The sequence below is a fragment of the Acanthamoeba castellanii genome (genome assembly GCF_000313135.1).
Source record: "Acanthamoeba castellanii str. Neff unplaced genomic scaffold scf7180000084660, whole genome shotgun sequence".
NCBI lineage: Eukaryota > Discosea > Longamoebia > Acanthamoebidae > Acanthamoeba > Acanthamoeba castellanii.
The window spans coordinates 41,699-61,475 of NW_004457356.1; the positions used below are offsets into that span (position 1 = coordinate 41,699).

Sequence of the window (19,777 nt, forward strand, 5' to 3'; positions counted from 1 at the left end):
GGTCTCATGATAGCGAGAGCGAGAGGTCCCAGAAGAGCAGAGAGAGGAAGTGTACATCGTGTGAAGTCATCTGTGCGTGGTACTGAAGAAGTTGTGGAAGAAAATAGCGAAAAACTAATATTCTGTTTTTTCTCTCGGTGGGTATTTCTTTTTCCGTTTCTTCGTTTTTATATTGTTGGTGGCTCGGTGTTTCGCTGTCGGGGCAAAGACGCGAAGATGAAAGACGACGCCGGACGAGCGTCTGGGCCGCGCAGTTCGTGGGTCCTGTTGTCGATCGTGACCATCGCCTTTCTGGCCGTTGTCGGAGGTACACCCGTACCACACTCAAAAAAAACCTAACACTCTTCGCCCCTGCGCGGTGTTTGTAGCCACAGCCGTGCCGGGCGGGAGTGAAGCTGGTGTGGCCGCACAACTCGGCGAAGAGGGCGATGTGGTGCGTACCGTGCTGGCCGAGTTCTACAACGCCACCGGCGGTCCCCGGTGGTACCACCGCTGCGCGCCACAACAGAACAACAACAACGGCAGCGGTTGCTGGCTCGACCCGGCCAGCGCCGACTACTGCCAGTGGCTCGGCATCACCTGCCGGCCGGCCCCGTAACCCTCCCTCCACTCTCACTTCGCTTCGCTTTCGTTCTTTGACAGAAGAAAGAACGAAGACGACGGTGATGAAGTCGGAGTTGGCTGACTACGGCGGGTTTGGTGTGGCGGCGCCGTCGCAGGTCGGGCAACGCAACGTTGATCTCCATCGCGCTGCAGCGCAACAACCTGCGCGGCTCGCTCGAGGCGGTGCGCTTCGACGCGCTCGGCGCGGTTCTGGAGTCGCTCGACCTGGACCGCAACGAATTGGAAGGCCCGGTGCCGTCTTCGCTGTGCCACGTCGCCGCCCTCGCGCAGCTGCGTATGAGCAACAACCACCTCACCGGCCCCGTTCCCGACTGCTTCAACATCTCCAAGCAGCTGATTCGTCTGGTACGACTAACGAAGCCCAGTTTCTCTTTCTCTCACTGACGCACACACACGACACACACGACACGCACGACACACACGACCCACGCGACACGCACGACACACACGACACACACAACAACACAGGACCTGTCGTCGAATCTGCTGACGGGACCCCTGCCCGAGTCCCTGTTTCGCATTCCATCGCTGGAGTTCCTCATTCTGGCCAGCAACCTGATCAACGGCTCCCTGCCCAAGCTCTACGGCGCCACGAACCTCACCAAGCTCGTGCTGTCGTCCAATCGCCTGCAAGGTATACATACAAATCATACATACACGTGGCTCTCCACCACCAGTAGAAATGTGGTGTGTGTGTGTGTGTGTGTGTGTGTGTGTGTGTGTGTGTGTGTGTGTGTGTGTGTGTGTGTGTGGTGTATGGTGTGATGTGTGGTGTGTGTGTACTGTTTCGATAATCACACCACGATCATATTCGTGGTGCCACCAGGCAAGTTTCCCCAGGACATACAGTACCTCAACTACCTGGTCCAGGTCTCACTCGATCACAACCAGTTCAGCGACGCCTTCGGTGTGACGCCCTCCACTCCCCAAAATTGTCAAACAACACTTCACCTTCGGGACTCTCACCCCCCCCCCCGGTCGCGTGATGAGCGCAGATGACAACAACTTCGTGCCCTATACCCGGATCATGTCGGCGATCGACGTGGCCCACAACAAGTACGCTCATCGGATCAATCTACCGCGTTGTGTTGTGTTGTGTTGTGTTGTGTTGTGTTGTGTTGTGTTGTGTTTGTGCGAGAACGAAATTGACACCAAATGTGGTGTCCCACTCTCAGTTTCTCGGGCTACATTCCAGCGCGCATTGCCGAATTGGTCAGAGGCGGCTCCATGTCCTACATCTCCTTCGCCAACAACCCCCGCATGGTAATGCCCCCATCCAACACACTCTTTTTTTGTTTTGTTTTCTGTTTTTGACGTTCGCCCCTGTCGTGGTTGCGTTGCGTTGCGTCAGGTGGCGCAAGGGAAGGGGGCGCCGGTACCGCCCTACCTGGCCCTGCTGGACTCCGAGCTCACTCTCAAGGACCGCCGCAAGTACTACTGCAAATCGGTGATCGTTGCGCAGGTATGGATTTGTCTATTAATATGTAGCAGCTACATCTTGATCAACATTTTCTTAAAATGTGTATATATTGTCCGTTATCCTATTAGGGCGGCTTGTTGGCGGTGGAGGTGTCGCCGGAGTACTTTGATTACCACCACTGCAGCTGCTCCCGCGGGTACCACGGTGCGTCTCCGATTGGGTGGTGGGTTTAAGAAAATCTGTTGGGTTCATTTCTTTTTAACTTTTATCTTCGTTCCAATCACAGGCAAGCCGCCCAGCGACTGCGAGGGCTGCCCGACCAACTGCCAATGCGACCAAGGAGGCAACGTGCTGACGTGGCCCGTCGGCTACTACCCCATCATCTCCTCCGACAGTACGCTCCACTCGACGTGTTGCGTGTTGCGTGTGCGGCAGGCTTGCTCACAGACGTGCCGCACAGACCCCAGTAAGGAGCTGCGGGTGGTGACGGCCGAGGCATGCCCGGCGGGCAGCTACGCGTGCAATCCTCACGGCAACTGCTCGTTCGTCTGGAACCAGGGCATCGCGCCCGGCTGCGACCTCTGCTCACTCGGAAGCAGCGGCCGCCTTTGCTCCAAGTGTCATTGCGACCAGGTGCGTTTCGTCCGTGTGTGTGTGCGGTGTGCGGTGCGTGTCGTGTCCGGGCGCTCATTAACTAATTCGTTTAATCCTTTGTCGTCGGTGTCGCGCTGCAGTATCGCGACTGCTACTACCTCAACTACAAGTCCCAGTGCATGCTCTGCGAGCGGGTCGCGCGTAGCACGATCGTGGGCGGCGCCCTACTGCTGGTCTTTGCAGCCGTCGTGGCCGCCCTCGTGTGGCTCTACAAGCGCGAACAGCGCAGGGCCGCGCTCGAGAACGCGAGCCAGGGCGACGACGGGCAGTGCTACGAGGTCATCGGCGAGCAGCGTGCGACTCGAGCTGGCGAAGAAAATGAAGAGAACGAAGAAGAGGGGGAGGAGGAAGAGGAAGATGACCGAGCGTCACAAGGCAATCGGCGCGGACCAATCGGATTCAGCCGACGCCGCTGCCCAGTCGCGCTTCAACATTCGTGCGTTCTCCCCCCCCGTTCACATTCCAACCGACGGTTGCGTGCTTAGCATTCCATTCGACATCGACGACGCGTTGCAGATGGGCACATCCTCAACGAGAGCGGCAAGCTGCGGTTGTTGATCCTCTACTGGCAGGCCAGCAGTCTTCTCAACAATCGGTACCCCACACCCCACACCGCACACGAAACCACCGCACACGCAACACACGCGCTCAAACACACCACCGCACACGCGCGCGTGTGTGTGCTGTGTTCGACATCCAGGTGGCCGCACTGGACGTTGGAGTACGGGATGCGGTTCCTGTCCATCTTCGACCCGCAGACGACCGAGTTCGGTCTCGAGTGTCTGTTCCCGGCCCTCGCGGACCCGTTCAACGACCTCGTCGTCAACCTCCTGATCGTGCCGGCCCTCTCGCTCCTCCTGGTCGTGGTGGTCGCGGTCTGGGTCGGCTGGCGCTATACCGCGGCCCGCCTTCTTCGATCGAAGCGCCCACCCCCTTCGATCGAAACGTTGCACGCGCCGCATATGTCGACAAATGACGGCGACCGTTCGTCGTCATCGTCGTCGTCGTCGACGACGGGGGCGGCCGTCGGCAGCTGCCCCGACCGCGTGACGCGGCCGATCATGTGGGGCGTCAACGTGTTCCTCTTCATCCTCTGGCTCTTCTACTTCCAGGTCTGCAACAAGGCCTTCTTCGCCTTCCCCTGTATCTCCGGTGCGTGCCACCTCGACCAGCCATACATGTGTGTGCGGTGATGTGTGTGTTGTGTTGTGTGTGCGGCGTGTCGTGCTGGGTGTTTAATGGGGATTACGATGACGAACAGAGGCGGAGACGGGCGACTCGTACGTGGCCACGCTGCCGTGGCTGTCGTGTTCGTCGGACGAGTGGCACCGCTTGCGGGCGGTGGCCATCGCCGGCCTGGTCGTGTACGCCGTCGGCGTGCCGGCCCTGTTCGCCGGCCTCTACCTCCACTTCCTCCGTAAGAAGGCCCTGTTCGACCCCGACGTGCAGTACACCATCGGCTTCTTCTACTCGGGCTACAAGCAGCACACCTGGTATATTCTTTCGCCCCTCTCTTTCTTCGCCCTGTCGCCCTGTCGCCCCTGGTGGCTGGCCGCTGACGTGGCTACGACCTTGGCCATAGGTACGAGGCGGTGATCTTCCTTCGCCGATTCGCCCTCTCGGCCCTCATATTCGCCCTCCCGCCCGACACCCCGTTCCGGGAGACGGGCCTCTTCGCCGTGCTCCTGCTCGCCATCTCCTGCGTGTTCCTCCTCCGGCCCTACCGGTACGCCCCTCCCCTCCTCCCCCCGACCAATTGCCATTGGCCACGCGCCGGTCTGGCTCTGATGCGTATGCTGTGTGCTCTGTGTGTGTTGCGTGTGTCGCGTGTGCTGTGTGCCGTGTGTGCGCCCAAAAGACAAAAGCTCGATTGGATGTTGGAGATCATTTCGCTGTTCGTGCTGGTGGTGACCTACATCGCCCAGTCGGAGTGGACCTATCTCATCCCCAGTACGCGTGCCACTTTCCTTTTCATCATTGCTTGAGATGATGATGGTGATGGTGATGATGATAAGTTGCTGATCACTTCAACTGGCTTCATGAATGTTTGGCGAACTCACAGACTACCAGATGTTCGATCCCGAGCCGGACGTGGCGGCGCTCGTGTGGATGATGCTGCTCATCAACGTGGGCACGATCCTCACGTTCGTGCTGGTCATGCTCTTCGTGGTCCTGCGTCTCCCGGCCCTCCGCTACCTCCGCGCCCACGGCCGCACCCAAGGCGCCACGTACGACCTCGTCCGCTACTGGGACAAGGTCGTCGAATGAGAAAAAAGAGAAAAGAGAGAAGCGAAAAGAGAAAAAGGTAAAGAAAATTGAGGGAGAATTGGCGAACGTCATTTCGCTATCGAAGGGATCTTGCGGCGAGGCCCAACACCGCAAGACATTCAATATTCACATTAAAACATAATCGCACATAAAGTGTGATTGGATTCACTCCCTCGCAAGCCTTGCAAGAAGAAGCAAAGATGGCCGCCGCTACTTCGTCCTGCTTGATGAAGACTGGTGGCTTCGTTGACGGTGCCGCCCCCTCCCCCGTTTATTATATTTTTTACGCTGTAAGAGATCAATTACAAATGCTTGCATTCCTCGACGGATTACACTTGAATGTAGTAGTGCTATTATTAATCCATCCTTTTTATAACCAAATTATTTGCTCTAATCAACAGAGATGGTGGCCGCGCTCTGCTCGCACGCCAACGACGGAGCGCCAGTCGTGCGGCGTCAAATCACCGAGTCCCTGGTCGATATCGGGCGCAAGCAGCCCAACCTCGTCCTCAGCGCGTGCCTCGACTTCCTCAAGCGCAACGCCAAGGTCCGTGCCTGTTCTTCTTCTACGCTCTGCGCTGCGCTGCTCTTGCTCTACTTGTTGCTGACGTAAGCAAATCGATCATCACTCTGACTTCTTCTTCTTCTTGGTGGTGGTTGTAGTGCGAAGAGAAGCACCGCATCATCCTGCTGCAGATCATGGAGCGCGTCCTCTCGCTCCGACGCGAGCTCATCAACGACAACCTCGCGGCGCCCATGATCGAGCTCTGCATGTCCGACATGACCCGCGAGAAGGTGCCCACACCCACCAACCACGCTTCTGCATGTCGTGTGTGTCGTGTGTGTCGTGCGTCATGTGTGCGTGTGTCGTGTTGTGTGTCTCGTGTCTCGTTTAACGAGTTCATTCTCCCTCTCGGGTCGCGCGTAGGAGGTGATGGCGGAGTGGCAAGGAGCGGCGTCGGCGGTGCTGGTGTCGGCGGGCATGCGGTGGCCGGACCTGGTGATGGACCAGCTGCTGGCCCGCTTCGCGCCCGGCTCCCTGCCCCACTACTTCGTCATGAAGACCCTCGGCGATTTCACCGCCTCCAATCGTAACATTCCCTTCCTTCCCACCCGCCACTCATTGAGCTCATGCTGACGTGTTACCGCAATGTGCTGACGTGTAACGTGTGTCGTGTGTGTGTGTAGCCATCGCGGCGGTGCCCAAGCTGAAGGTGGTGCTGGCCCGCGTGCTGCCGGTGCTCGCGTCGATCAAGCAGGACAACATGAAGTGGGTGTTCGCCACCTCCATGTGGAAGTTCTGCGACGCCGTCGTCACCTACGTCGCCGACATCGGCCAGGTCAGTTAAAACTGTTTGCAGCCAATCAAGGTGCCTTGCTGACGTCATGCTGACACGCACTCCTCGTGTGCAGGCCCAGGACAAGTCGATCACCGTGCAGGGATTCTCGGGCGAGATCTTCCCGGCCTACGAAATCATTTTCACAAACTGGCTGCCCTCCAAGGAGTCCAAGGTACCCTGAAGATGGTTTTTTTGTTTGTCCTTAAGGGCGCAGCTGACGTCATGTTGATGTTGCGTGGCGCTCCTGCAGGTCCGCGCGGCGACGATCCAAGCCGTGGGCTCCATGTGCTCGATCCTCACGCCGCAGCAGTTCGAGACGCAGCTGCCCCGCATCCTCACGGCCATGCTGGCCCTCTACAAGCGGGACGCCAATCACCTCCCCATCACCATGGGCCTCTGCCAGCTCCTCGACGTCTCCATCCGCGACGACTCCCAGGTACACTTTTCTTTTATTTGATTTGATTTATATTATTGAAACGATGTCATTGTTTCAGATTTACGTATTATAAATTCATATTTTATTTATTTGTTGGCATTGAATATTTTATGTTCTCATCAGGTGCTGTATCCGCACATCAACAACCTGTTGACGGCGCTGCACGCTCTGGCGTGCGTGCCGCCCGAGGCCGAGCCCACGTCGATCAAGAACCACAACGAGCTGATGCGCTGCTTCGACATCATGGGCCGCCGGTTCCCCGATGACGTCATCACCTTCCTTCTCGGTCGCCTCGACATCCGCATCTCCAAGACCGTCAAGCAGCGAACCGCCACGCTGCTCATTCTCAAGGTAACGCGCCCGCTTTTTACACTCTTTCGTACACGCTGACGCACAGTGTGTCGTGTGCGTCGTGTGCGTCGTGTGTGTCGTGTGTGTCGTGTGTGTCGCGTGAACAACAGCATTTGGTTACGCGTTTGGGTTCGCAACTGGAGGACAGGCGGGGCCTGGTGGTGTCCGGCATTCAGCCCATCGCTCGCACGGAGACGTCGCTTGAAGTGCGGAAGACGCTGGCCCAGCTCATCATCGCCATGGCCGGCCACAACTACCTCGCCGAAGAGGCACGCATCATACACCACCCCCCACCTGTGGTGATGTCATGCTGACGTCGTGATGACATCGCCACACGTCACGTCTGCAGGGCGGCCACGTGGCAATCGAGTTCATTGTGGCGCAGTGCGCGCTGACGGACACGGAGACCAAGGTGGACCGCGCGCAGGCGGCCAAGAAGGCCAAGGCCACGCCCGGCGAGGAGGAGGAGGACTCGCCCGAGGAGCTGCGCAACATGTGCGACAACGTGCTCAACCTGCTCACCACCACCATCCCGTGCATGGTCGACGTGCTGTGGCCGTTCCTGCTCGAGATGCTCCTGCCCCAGCAGAACACGCCCGCCATGGCCATCCTCGCCAAGTGCGTCGCGCACCTCGCCGCCCTCAAGCGCTCCACACAGGCTCCCGACTACATCATCGACTTTGACGTACGTTGATCGCCCCACAGTGTGTGTGTGTGTGTGAGTGATTTGGGTGCTGATACAGTGTATATCGTGTGTGATTGTGTGTGTAACAGCGATTGGTGAATCTGCCGAAGCCGCCGGAGATCATTGCGCGGTTGATGGTGATGCTGTCGGTGCCGCTGCGCCGCGGTCGGCTGGGCCTTCACATCCTGCAGGCCCTGCTCGCGCTCGGCCCCGCCCTCCACCCCAACATCGCCCCCATGTGGGACCACGCCGTGCCCAAGCTCGCCCAGTACCTCCAGACCAACTCCGAGTCGCCCGAAGGCTGGAACTCCAACTCCTGGGACGAGCTCGTCCTCCGCCTCCTCGCCGAAACCATCAAGGTCAATTTTGTGTCGACCGTGTTGTGTGTGCCACATTGTGTAGTAGGCGCGTGTCGTGTCGTGCGGGATGCTGAGTTGTGGTTTTTGGGGGGGGCAGGTGGTGGACTCGGAGGAGTGGACGCTGCAGTTGGGCGACAACTACGCGAAGCACCTGGCGGTCTACGCGACCGACAGTGAGCTCAAGCGGTCGTGCTTCAAGCAGCTCGGCCTGGTCCTGCAGAAGCTCACCAAGAAGGACTACATCCACACCAAGCTCCAGGACATGTTCGCCATCTGCCAGGTCTGCCCCCCTCCTCCAACATTCCTCACCCACAAATTCCTTTGCGAAGCATGCCTCACATTCCATCGTGTTTTGGCGCGCACTAATTGTTGATTGTTTTCTTCTTCTTCTTATTACAGCACGGCAACGAGAACGAGCGACAGGGCTGCGCGCAGGCCTTTGGCTACTGCGCGGCGTCGCACCTGGACATCGTGCTCCAGAAGGTCAACGGATTCCTCAGCGGACCCGAGAAGAAGGAGTCCTCCGGCGGCTTCCTCAGCGGTCTGCTGGGCGGCTCCAAGCCTCAGGAGGTGCGTTGTCTGCGCCGCACGTGTGTTGCGTGTCGCGTGTCGCGTGTGCTCACACCACACTTGTATGTGACAGTCGGCGGCCAAGGGTACGGTGGACACGTGTTTCCTGGCATTCGGATACATCGCGGCCTACGCCACGCCGTCTCTCATCACCACCCGCATCGACGTGCACATCCTCAACAACATCAAGCTCCACCTCCCCGCCGTCAAGACGCCCGAACGCAAGACCGTACATTCCTCCCGCTGCTACCTACCTCGCATGCCAATCATTCTTCTGACTATTTCTTCTTTCATTTCTTTCTTTTTCTCGCTCACACACACAGGTGGCGATCAAGGCGTTGGACCTGATCGGTAAGGCCATGCACCCGACCCACCTGGGCGCGCCCTACGTGCTGCGCCAGAGGGACGAGCTGCTGGGCATCCTCCTCGAATACGTGGCCCCCACGGTCGACGCCAAGAAGTCCTCGTCGCCCCGCAAGGACGAACTCGGCGTGCCCCACGCCGTCCGCATTGCCGGCCTCAACGCCATCGCCACCTACACGTACCCACCTCTCCTCCTCTTACCTCTCCCTGGCCCCATGCCGTGTGTTGCGTGCCACACGCACGCGCGCACGGCGACCAACTGACAAGCGGGTGTGTTCGCGCTTGATCTCTGCAGTTTCCTGGAGCCCAGCATTCCTGACAAGCTGCAGAGCGACCTGGCGACGCGTACCTGCGCCTTCCTCGATCTCAGCAGCGTTCCTCCCGGCAAGGTACGACTTTCCGCGACGCAACACACGCCACACACGCCACACACGCCACACACGCCACACACGCACGGAGGCGGTGTTGTACGATATTGACGGGTGCGCGACCGACTTGTTTGTGTGTTCGACAGGAGGAGAAGAGCAAGGGCAAGGAGAAGGAGGCGGCGGACGAGAGGGCCAGGAAGCGGGTCGAGGAGCACGAGAAGGGCCTGCAGACCGTCCTCCAGACCCTCTACGAGTCCCTCGCCGCCACCCTCTTCATGGACACCTCCATCGCCGCCCTCACTCGCATCTTCAACGTAACCTCCCCCCTCCTCCTCTCATAAAACCTGCGCTCTGACACGCCACGACACGCGACACGCGACACGACACACACGACATGTGCAGGTGCTGCGCACGTATTCGTGCAAGCCGGACGGCGCGGTGCGGGAGCGCGCGGTGAACGCGGTGCTGTACCTGCTGAAGAAGTACGTCGAGTACAAGACCGCGCAGACGGGGCCCAAGAAGGAGAAGCTCTTCGAGGGCCTCGGCGCCTGCCTGGCCTTCATCATCCCGCGCTGCACCGACCCCGTCGTCGCCGTTCGCCAGCGCGCCCTCGAGGCCGTCGGCATCGCCCTCTGTACGACGTCCTTTACACAACGACACACACACACACGACGCACGACACACATGTTAACTAACTTGGAATTATATCAGATATCGACAACATGCTGCGTACGAGCCAGGAGGACGAGGAGGGCTACAACATGGTGCCGCCCTCGGTGCTGCGACCGCTCAACGCCCTGCGCGAGCAGATCGCGTCGACGGAGATGAACGACCAGTACAAGGTCATGCAGGAGCTGGCCGGCATTCTCGCCCACATGGTGGCCCCCGAGGAGCTCCCGCTGCTGCTCAAGAGCATCCTGGCCGGGCTCACCGACTCCCAGCTGCCCTCCGCCCTCGGCACCTGCGTCGTACTCAACGGCCTCATCAAGAACCGCGGCGAGGAGCTCAAGGACCGCGTGCCCGAAGGTACATTTATCGCTTTCGTTTTCTTCGTTTCGTTTTCACTTTCGCTTTCTTTTTTCGCTTTCGTTTTCGCTTTTTCAAAGGCTAACGTCGACGTTGGTTGATTGGTGAAACCGAACGCGCAGTGCTGGGCCTGCTGATCGAGGAGATGAAGAAGATCAGCGTGGACCAGACCCTCAACGCCACGCTGCATGCCGTGCGCAACCTGGCGCTGCACCACCGCCTGCAGGTCATGAACGAGCTGCTCGCCGTGCCGGTGCCCCACCCGTCGCAGGTGGTCAAGTCGTTCCAGGTCATCGCCAAGGACAGCACGCTGGTCATGGACCTCGTCAACCACCTCCTGCAGCTGCTCAACTACGGCCTGCTCTACGACGAGAAGGGCCAGGGCAAGGACAAGAAGTACACCGCGCGCCCGCTCGTGCTGTCGGCCACGGCCGCGCTGGGCGAGGTGATGCAGACCGACGAGATGGCGGGCGTGGTCGAGGAGCACTACGCGCTCATCTTCGGCTCGCTCCTGCTGCGCGTGGGCACCTCGCAGGGCCAGCCCGACGCGCTCAAGGTCATCATCGAGGCCTTCAAGAGCTTCCTCGAGTGCGCCAAGGAGGAGGCCCTGCAGGAGGCCGTCAAGGCCAAGGGCGCCTGGTCACGCCTCGACGGTGCCAAGTACACCGACGTCATCACCGAGATCGCCGCCGTCGTCGGCCGCGAGCACCCCGAGCACGTCGCCCCGCTCTACCGCTTCCTCCTCCCCTTCATGAAGGGCAACTACCCCGGCCACCGCATCGTCGCCGCCTGCACCCTCGCCGAGGTACACTTGACATCACCGATCGGTGGCCAGTGGGTTGTGGCTTACGCGTGTGTCGTGTCGTGTCGTGTGCGCACATCATGATGGTGGTTAGTTGGTGAACCACACGGCGGGTAACGGGGAGCTGCTGCACCAGCTGGTGAACGCGCTGCTGCTGTCGCTGGCCGACGCCAACATCAAGATCTACTCGCTGCGCGGCCTGGGCAACATCGTGTCGGCGGGCAAGCACATGGTGGACAAGTACGCCACCACGATCCTGGACGCGCTCGTGTCCTACATCGACAACGCCGACGAGGTGCTGGCCATGGAGTCCATGAACGGCCTCTCCAAGGTGTTCGAGCTCGTCGACGAGTCGCGCGTCGCGCCCACGCTCATCAACCTGTGCCACCGCATCAAGCCGGCCTTCGAGAAGTCGGGCGACGAGATGCGCGCCGCGTCGTTCACTCTGTTCGGCACCCTGGCGCGGTTCGGGCAGGACGAGCTGGCCGTCGATCCGTTCTTCGAGCAGATCCACATGAACCTGCCCGCCGTGACGCTCCACATCAACGACACCAACGCCGACGTGCAGGAGGCCTGCAAGAAGGCCCTGCGCCGCTTCGGCCCGCTCATGCGCGCCGAGCCGCTCAACGCGTTCCTCGACGAACAGCTCGCGCCGGGCGCCTACTTCACCTTCGACGACTTTTTGACCGACTTTGCCAAGCTGCTGATCGAGTACTACCCCGAGCGCATGAACTACTACGTCATGACCAGCATCGAGCACTTCCAGTCCAACTGGACCCCGATCCGCGGCAGCGCCGCCTCGTTCGTCGGCTCGCTCCTGGGCCAGCTGCCGCCCCACAAGCGCACCACCCTCAACGTGGGCCTCATCACCCAGGCCCTCGTCGGGCTACTCAAGCAGAAGGAGGCCGACGTGCGCCGCCGCGCCGCGTCAGCGATCGGCCTGCTCTTCGACTACTAGCCGCCCCCGATCACCCCGCCCCTTATAATTCTGTTGCCTTCTTGTCGCCTGTAGTTGTTGCACCTCTCTGTTCCATGCTGCATATTTTCTTTTCTCATTTTTCTTTTTCATTTGGCTTCGCGCCAAAACGTTTTGGCGCCAATTCACATTCGATTGCAAATCAGCAGAACACAAAGCATACTCGAAATGGACGAGGATGATACCCTTCTCGGCTATGAGGGAGATGCCTCCAATCACATGATGCTCGGCGACGAGAATGGTACGATTTCGAAACTTGAAATTCTCCTTTGCTGAACATTCAAATGGATAATCGGGCTTGTAGGTTTCGCGGCAAGGGGTCAAGACGGAGGAACCTTCATAATGGGCGCCCAGCCGTCGGCCGACCTGGTGGTGTGGGGCACCAACATCAACATCGTAAAGATTCAAGAGGATTTTAGCGATTTCTTCAGCAGCTATTGCGAGATGGGCAATTCCGAGCCGCTCTACCTTGGCCTGCTGCGCCGCGTCGTTGATACACAGGTGGGCTACATCAACATCGACTGCGAGCACCTTCACTCCCACAGCCCCGACCTCTACGACAACCTGGTCAACTACCCTACCGAAGTCGTGCCGCTCTTCGACTCAGTCGTGCAAGAGCTCGTCAACGAGGAGCTGGCCCGACGGTACGCCACTTACTACTTCGTGCCAGCTTCCTACTCGAGCCGTTGATGTTCATAACAATGACGATAACGATGATACACTGCGCAGGGGAGACATGCAAGAGGGCACAGTGCTGCAGGTGCAGGTGCGCACGTTCAACCTGATGGACCTCAAGTCGATGCGGGACCTCAACCCGACCGACCTCGACAAGCTCATCGCGGTCAAGGGCATGATCACGCGCACCGGCGCCGTGCTGCCCGACCTCAAGGAGGGCTTCTTCCGCTGCGGCGCCTGCGCGGCCGAGATGCGCGTGCAGATCGATCGCGGCCGCATCGCCGAGCCGGCCATCTGCGAGAACTGCAACACGCGCGGCGCCATGGAGCTCATCCACAACCGCTGCTGGTTCGCCGACAAGCAGGTCAACAAGCTCCAGGAGACCCCCGAGTCCATACCCGACGGCGAGACGCCCGCCACCGTCTCCATCTACGCCTACGACACGCTCGTCGACGTCGCCAAGCCGGGCGACCGCGTCGTCGTCACCGGCATCTACCGCGCCTCGCCCGTCCGGCCCAACTCCTTCCAGCGCACCACACACGCCATCTACCGCACATGTACGTACATGGCCTCTACGACTTACTACTCGCTACTTCGCGTGTAGAGGCTCGTGCTCGAAGCGGAAGCTGAAACGTAAACTGACGGTTGTGTTTCAGACGTGGACGTGCTGCACTACAAGAAGGAGGAGACGAACACGCTGGGCGTGGGCGATGAGGAGGCCATGGGCGAGGTGGACAGCGGCGTCAGCGCTAGCCAGTCCGCCAGCCAGCAGACGGGGTGGTCGGAGCCCTCGCAGCCCTCGCTCTCGCAGTCTACGGCGAGCGCGCCGGTCGTCGAGGAGGGCACCACGGTGGCGGCGCACTTGGAAGAGAAGAAGCGAAAGATCGAAGAGCTGGCCACGCGTCCCGACATCTACGAACTCCTCGCCCGATCCGTCGGTGAGCCTCTCTCCGCTTCGTGTGTGTCGTGTTGTGCGCGTGCGGCGTATGCGCTTTTTCGACCTCCGATCGTCGTCACCACAAGCCTTAATCTCTCTCTCTCCGTCGCAGCGCCTGGCATTTGGGGGCTGGACGACATCAAGAAGGGAATGCTGCTGCAGCTCTTTGGCGGCACCGGCAAGCGCTTCAAGGGCGGTGGCGCCCCTCGCTGCCGCGGTGAAATCAACATCCTGCTGTGCGGCGACCCTGGTACGCATCAGCCACCTCCTTTGTTGGTTGTTGGTTGTTGGTTGTTGAAACATAAGTCGGTGGTGATAACCTTAAACTGTTCTCGCTTCGGGGAAATGCCTACCAGGTACGTCGAAGTCGCAGCTGCTGAGTTCGGTGCACAGACTGGCCCCGCGCGGCATCTACACGTCGGGCAAGGGCTCGTCCGCAGTCGGTCTCACGGCCTACATCACGCGCGATCCCGACACCCGGCAGACCGTCCTTGAGTCCGGCGCCCTCGTCCTTTCCGATCGCGGTCTCTGCTGCATCGACGAGTTCGACAAGGTGTGTGCCCACGACACACAATCGAACACGCACGCACGCACGCACGCACGCACACGATACACGACACACACGCGTTGTACATTTGTCTCACCTCGTGGCTTTAACCTTGAAAGATGTCGGACCACACGCGAAGTATTCTGCACGAGGCGATGGAGCAGCAGACCGTGTCGGTGGCCAAGGCCGGTATCATTTGTACGCTCAATGCGCGCACGTCGATCCTCGCCTCGGCCAACCCGCGCGACTCGCGATACAACCCCCGCCTCTCCGTGGTCGACAACATCCAGTTGCCGCCCACGCTCCTCTCTCGTTTCGATTTGGTGCGCACCCGGAGCCTGACTCTTCTCTGCCCGTCGATGCTCACCGTAAATCGCACACGCACACGCACGACCGCACACGCACATGCGTGCAACAGATCTTCCTGGTGCTCGACCGAGCAGACCAGGAGAGGGACAGGCGGCTTGCGCAGCACATCGTCTCGCTCTACACCGACCACGCGAGTCGATCGCGGCCCGTTCAGGACATCCTCGATACGCAGGCGGTCAAGGACTACATCGCCTACGCCCGCGCTCACGTCCACCCGGTCATCTCCGACGAGGTGCGTTGACCACCCCACACTAGATGATTTTTTTCTAATATGTAACATTCTCAAGCTCTATATTGCTTACACTCTGGAATGTTTTGTGTGTGCGTGTGGTGAAAAAATGCCAACCAGGCGGCCACGCTGTTGGCCGAGGAGTACGTGGCGATGCGACGACTGGGCCGTGGCCACGGAAAGACCATCACCGCCACCACGCGTCAGCTGGAATCGCTAATCCGATTGTCCGAGGCGCATGCCCGCATGCGCTTGTCGCAGGTTGTCGACCTCGACGCCGTAAAGGAGGCGGCCCGCCTCGTGCGCGTTGCCCTCCACCAGGTACCACCCCCACCTGATTTCTTCTTTTTCTCGCCGTCACCGTGGTCTTCGTGGATACAACCAACACACTGATCGGCTCTTCTTCGTTCTTTTTCCAGGCGGCGACCGACCCGCGCACGGGCACAATCGATATGGACCTTCTCACCACGGGCCGCTCGGCCACCGCTCGCGAGCGCACGTCAGACCTCGCCAACGCCATCCAGCAACTCCTCCTCGCCCACACCGGTACGGCTTCGATGTCTCTTGTTTTCTTGGCCCGCTGTTTCCAGAGCCCGCGGACTCACCGACACACGCACTCGCCTCCCTCTCTCGCGACATGCCAGGCGGTGTGCGGGTGGCGCAGATTGTGGACGCCCTTCGACGGCAGTCGTCAGTGGAGGTGTCGGTGGGTGACGTAAAGGACGCCCTCCAACAGCTGTGCTCACAAGGCACCGTGCAGGGCACAGGCGAGGCCAGCAACCCCCTCTACGCCCTCGTGTAATAAGCCTTGCTCGAGCCTTCTGCAACGCGAAGAAGCAAGAAGAAAGGAAAGAGAAAAAAAGGTAGAAAAAAGCACACCACTCCCCAAGATGGGCGCACATGAGGGCGACAGCACAACGACGATGAGCAGGAGCTCTGGTCCACCTCCCCTACGGGGGCGGCACCGAGCCACCTGCAGGCGGCTCTCGAATGCAGAAGGTGAGGGGCATGCACCACCCCCAAGTAGCGGCGCTGGCCTCATGTGGCGTGCGCTGGGCCTCATGCTGGGATCAACCGGCGGCCTGGCCGCACTTGTGGGCCTCCGCCCCCTGGCCTTCGACTTCCTCCTCCGCCTCCTCTCTACTTTCTTGTCTGCCACGTCAGCAGCGCAACCAGCCCTCGTGTCGTCGTGGCCTTCACCACGACGTAGCGGCGCTGCGCTGGTGGCGTGGCTCTGGACCACGGGCGGCGTCGTGGCCGTCGCGCTGGGCGCCCGGCTATGGGCTCAGCGCAGCAGACGCTACGTTGACGTAGTCGCCACCAGGCCACAGCCTACGTGCGGCGGCGGCGGCGACGATGCGATGACCTTCTCGCGGCTTGTGCACGAGGAGGGCCACCGTGAGCCCAAGCTCATCGGGCGGGCGCAGCTGAGGCACTTGTTCTTCCTCGAGCTGGACCAGCAGCAATGGACTTTCCAGGTACCTTTACATGTGCGTGTCGTGTCGTGTCGTGTCGTGTCGTGTCGTGTCGTGTCGTGTCATGTCGTGTCGTGTCGTGTCGTGTCGTTGGCCGTGTGCGGTGCGGCTCATCGCACGCGTGTTGTGTCGTGTGAATGAATGCAGCGCGTCAAGGAGCTGTGCGAGCCGTGGCTGTTCGCGCACCCTTCCTTGATCGAACCCGAGGAGCTGGCGGGCCTGTTCGGCCGGGAGCTGGAGCGTCTCCACCTCTGCGAGCTGATCGATCTCTACTGGGACTGGTACGCGCCCGAGCGAGAGAGCGTTGTCGAGTGTGAGCTGGTCTCTGCATTGTGTGTGTGTGTGTGTGTGTGTGTGTGTGTGTGTGTGTGTGTGTGTGTAAAGCGTGATTGAGGGTCTTCGCGTGATGATGGCACCATGATCATGCTCGTGGACAGGCCGCTATCCGAGTTTGTGGGGCGACTCGTGCCCGACGCAGAGCTGGCCGCACAACTGTGTCATCTCCAGTATCGCTACGCGGTCGCTTCCAAGTTGTGGGCCAATTCATGCAGAGCTGTGCACGTACGACTTCTTCTTCTTCGTGGTGCGTGGTGCGTGGTGCGTGGTGGATGCGTAATTGAATGCGCGCATGATGGTACCGCAGGACGACTTCGCGCAGCAGAAGCAGCTGGCCGACGACATCTGCCGAGTCAAGGCGCACGCCGCTGAGCGCGTCCACAGCGCAGTACAGCATTCCCCCGCCCCCCCAGCCACACCCTGCACACTCACCCAACGGTGCAACGGCAGGCATCGGCCAAGCACGCGGCGAAGCTGGAGCGCATCGCCGCGGCCCAGCAGGGCCTCGTTGGCGCGCAACTGGATGACGACGAGAAATGGGCCAGCGAGTGGCGACGGCTGCAGGCGTCGGAGGGGAGGGCGCGCCAACAGCTGGTGACGGCCGATGAGCGCAAGGCGAGCGCAGTGGAGGACGCCACGACGGAGCTGCGGCTTCGAGTGCTGGTGCTGGAGCTCGACCGCGACCAGCGGCTCCGCAGCGTCAGCGAGCTGCTGGCTGACGAGAAAGCGCACCTTGACCGAGAGTGGCGGAAACACCACGCGGCTGCGCTCCTGCCAAGCGCACCGCCCCTTGAAGTGTAAGTTACCATGGCATTCAGTGCTTGAGTGGGTGGCCAGCCTTCTTCAATTTCTTCCTCCCACACCTCTGCATCTTCCATTGCCCACATGATCAAGACAGCTGCTGGTATGAGCTACAGCAACTTCACCAACTACACCATCACCAACAAACTTGTAAGCTTCCACAGCTCCCCTCTGCAAGACCTGCACAGGCAACACAACTCCAACACCAGTGTTGGCCAGGTTGTTAGATACGGTATACTGAAGGGGCGACATGGATGTCTTGGTTCACATATCTTGTTGGGCAGTGAGTGGCTGACCAGAAAGTAGTTTTCTGTACGACATAGACAAAAAAGTTGTCCACACGCTCACGCTGGCCCAACGCTAAGCCCACACCTGCAGCTCTCCTTCTCTCGGTGAATCATGGGTACAGGTACCGACTGTACACGACGGGGACCCCGTCAACAACGAGAGAGTGGCCGCGCTGGCCCTCGGCGCGCTGTTCGTCGCGCGTGTGGAGTGCGAAAGCTGCTCGAGGTGGCCATCGAGAAGCGAGGGCGCTCCTCTCCGCGGTCACATCCTCGAAGAGGAAGTGATAGGCACACCATCAGCAACTTACGTTGCACAGGGTCTCCTTGCGGCCAGGCTGAGAACGTGGCCTGCCGCCCACCACCACCAGAGAGGAGTGGAATTTATTTTATTTTATTTGTTTGTGTGGTGCTGGTGGGAGGGGTCGCTGGTCCGCAAAGTGTCCCTCGCGCGCGGGGGCGCCAGCTCCGAGGTGATGGTGACGGACGGCAGCTCCGCGCTTTTCGAAGGGTCGGACACCACGAGACACTCCCTGGTGGTGGTGATGGTCATTCATCATTCATCATTCATCATCATCATCAATCATCAGCACAGCCATCATCAGCCTCCAGGCACACAAAGAAAATAGGAAAGGACGAAGAAGAGAGGCGATGTACCGGTAGATGAACTTGTCGGGTTCCTCCTGGTAGAGCTGCGAGTAGCGGGAGGGCGTGAGGGCCTCCTGCAACCATCACCATCATCATCATCATCATCGCCACCATGCGATCGTTAGTCTTCCGTCGGCCCACTCACAAATTTGAGAGGTAGAGTGTACTTTGAGGTGCCAGGTGGTCTTGAACTTCTCCAGAATCTCCTCAATGGTGGCGAAGAAGTGGCTCACCCCGCTCACCTTCACCACAAAGTTGCCGTCGGTCGTGCGATCGATTCGCTGGTTGAGCATGGCCCCCTTGGCCGCCTGGCATCCATCCACCATTCATCATTCACCATCACAGTAGCAGCAGCAGCAGCAGAGACTCAAGAGTCAGTCATCATCGCGATGCGTGTCGCGCACATTGTGGTGGGGGTGGCGGGCGGGCGGTGGTGCGCGTACCATGCTGGTGATGGTGTAGGAGCCCACCTGCGAGCTGAAGCGCACCATGTAGGAACCCACCTCCTTGCCCGCCATGAGGTTGGCCAGCGCCTTCTGGTCCTTGAAGTCGTCGCCGAAGAAGCCCCTTCGGGAGAAACGATGACGATGACGATGTCGATGAGAATGAGAAGGTCGCGAGACAGCGCAGGGGGGATGATGATGATGAAGAAGAAGAAGAAGGCGTACGGGAGTCGTGTGATTTTCTTGATGTTGGAGAGGAAGGTCTTTCCGTTGGCGGTGAAAGGTCCAAACCATTCGAGGATCTCCGCGAATCGTTCGATGGTCACCTCGCCCACTTTGTTGGCTACTCGAATCATATTGGCCACCAATGGTCAGTGTCAACAACAAATACGCAAATACAACAACAACACACAAATAAAACAAATGCAGATAACTAATAATTAACAAATAAAACCCAAATAAAATGATAGCATTGGGGCAGGGGGGGGTAATATTATACCGAGGAGGAGGCGCAGGGCGCGTATCTTGACCTTGGACTTGATCTCCTTGACGTCCTCGCACAGGCCGCAGAAGCTGGCCAGCTTGCGCAGGAACACGCCCCACGGCAGCGACAGCGACTTCTCGATCTTGCGGATCCGCCCCTCCGTGTCCACCTTGGCGACCTTGGTCCTCCAAAACACCCGCGCCACCTCGTTGTGCTTGCTGATCACCTCGTCGATGATCACTGCGCGCCATGCGTGTGTGTGTGTGCGGTGGTGTGTGTGTGTTGTGTGCCGTGTGTGTGTGTGTGT

The 19,777-nt window shown here is 59.8% G+C and overlaps 6 protein-coding genes across 6 annotated transcripts; 5 read left to right on the plus strand and 1 right to left on the minus strand.

The window, feature by feature from the left end:
• Positions 1–216: 216 nt before the first annotated feature.
• ACA1_105980 (uncharacterized protein) lies at positions 217–598 on the plus strand (the record flags this gene model as incomplete). The annotated part of the gene is made up of 2 exons (XM_004336242.1): positions 217–307; positions 375–598. 2 exons carry the CDS (start codon positions 217–219, stop codon positions 596–598), a joined length of 315 nt encoding a protein of 104 aa, XP_004336290.1.
• A 67-nt stretch (positions 599–665) lies between these two features.
• On the plus strand, positions 666–4,966 carry ACA1_105990 (leucine rich repeat domain containing protein; the record flags this gene model as incomplete). The annotated part of the gene is made up of 18 exons (XM_004336243.1): positions 666–694; positions 720–969; positions 1,093–1,258; positions 1,451–1,531; positions 1,620–1,680; positions 1,800–1,887; positions 1,976–2,086; positions 2,173–2,248; positions 2,331–2,438; positions 2,505–2,677; positions 2,779–2,900; positions 2,968–3,134; positions 3,215–3,293; positions 3,399–3,850; positions 3,960–4,191; positions 4,281–4,424; positions 4,557–4,648; positions 4,761–4,966. 18 exons carry the CDS (start codon positions 666–668, stop codon positions 4,964–4,966), a joined length of 2,637 nt encoding a protein of 878 aa, XP_004336291.1.
• A 403-nt stretch (positions 4,967–5,369) lies between these two features.
• Positions 5,370–12,224, plus strand: ACA1_106000 (HEAT repeat domain containing protein; the record flags this gene model as incomplete). Its single annotated transcript, XM_004336244.1, has 20 exons — positions 5,370–5,513; positions 5,630–5,761; positions 5,895–6,057; positions 6,155–6,306; positions 6,380–6,478; positions 6,557–6,742; positions 6,866–7,093; positions 7,204–7,299; positions 7,443–7,778; positions 7,868–8,155; positions 8,235–8,417; positions 8,537–8,707; positions 8,781–8,936; positions 9,031–9,248; positions 9,366–9,459; positions 9,585–9,752; positions 9,841–10,032; positions 10,179–10,464; positions 10,587–11,269; positions 11,361–12,224. 20 exons carry the CDS (start codon positions 5,370–5,372, stop codon positions 12,222–12,224), a joined length of 4,839 nt encoding a protein of 1,612 aa, XP_004336292.1.
• A 186-nt stretch (positions 12,225–12,410) lies between these two features.
• ACA1_106010 (DNA replication licensing factor mcm4, putative) lies at positions 12,411–15,801 on the plus strand (the record flags this gene model as incomplete). The annotated part of the gene is made up of 12 exons (XM_004336245.1): positions 12,411–12,483; positions 12,547–12,886; positions 12,972–13,474; positions 13,524–13,550; positions 13,574–13,855; positions 13,967–14,104; positions 14,211–14,407; positions 14,521–14,724; positions 14,820–15,002; positions 15,120–15,320; positions 15,419–15,545; positions 15,644–15,801. 12 exons carry the CDS (start codon positions 12,411–12,413, stop codon positions 15,799–15,801), a joined length of 2,433 nt encoding a protein of 810 aa, XP_004336293.1.
• A 238-nt stretch (positions 15,802–16,039) lies between these two features.
• Positions 16,040–17,611, plus strand: ACA1_106020 (uncharacterized protein; the record flags this gene model as incomplete). The annotated part of the gene is made up of 5 exons (XM_004336246.1): positions 16,040–16,477; positions 16,622–16,755; positions 16,912–17,035; positions 17,118–17,198; positions 17,261–17,611. 5 exons carry the CDS (start codon positions 16,040–16,042, stop codon positions 17,609–17,611), a joined length of 1,128 nt encoding a protein of 375 aa, XP_004336294.1.
• A 678-nt stretch (positions 17,612–18,289) lies between these two features.
• Positions 18,290–19,720, minus strand: ACA1_106030 (Dual specificity protein kinase; the record flags this gene model as incomplete). Its single annotated transcript, XM_004336247.1, has 6 exons — positions 18,290–18,428; positions 18,553–18,617; positions 18,711–18,851; positions 18,987–19,110; positions 19,212–19,329; positions 19,486–19,720. Coding segments are annotated over 6 exons (822 nt in total), but the record flags the coding sequence as incomplete, so codon positions are not given.
• Positions 19,721–19,777: the final 57 nt, after the last annotated feature.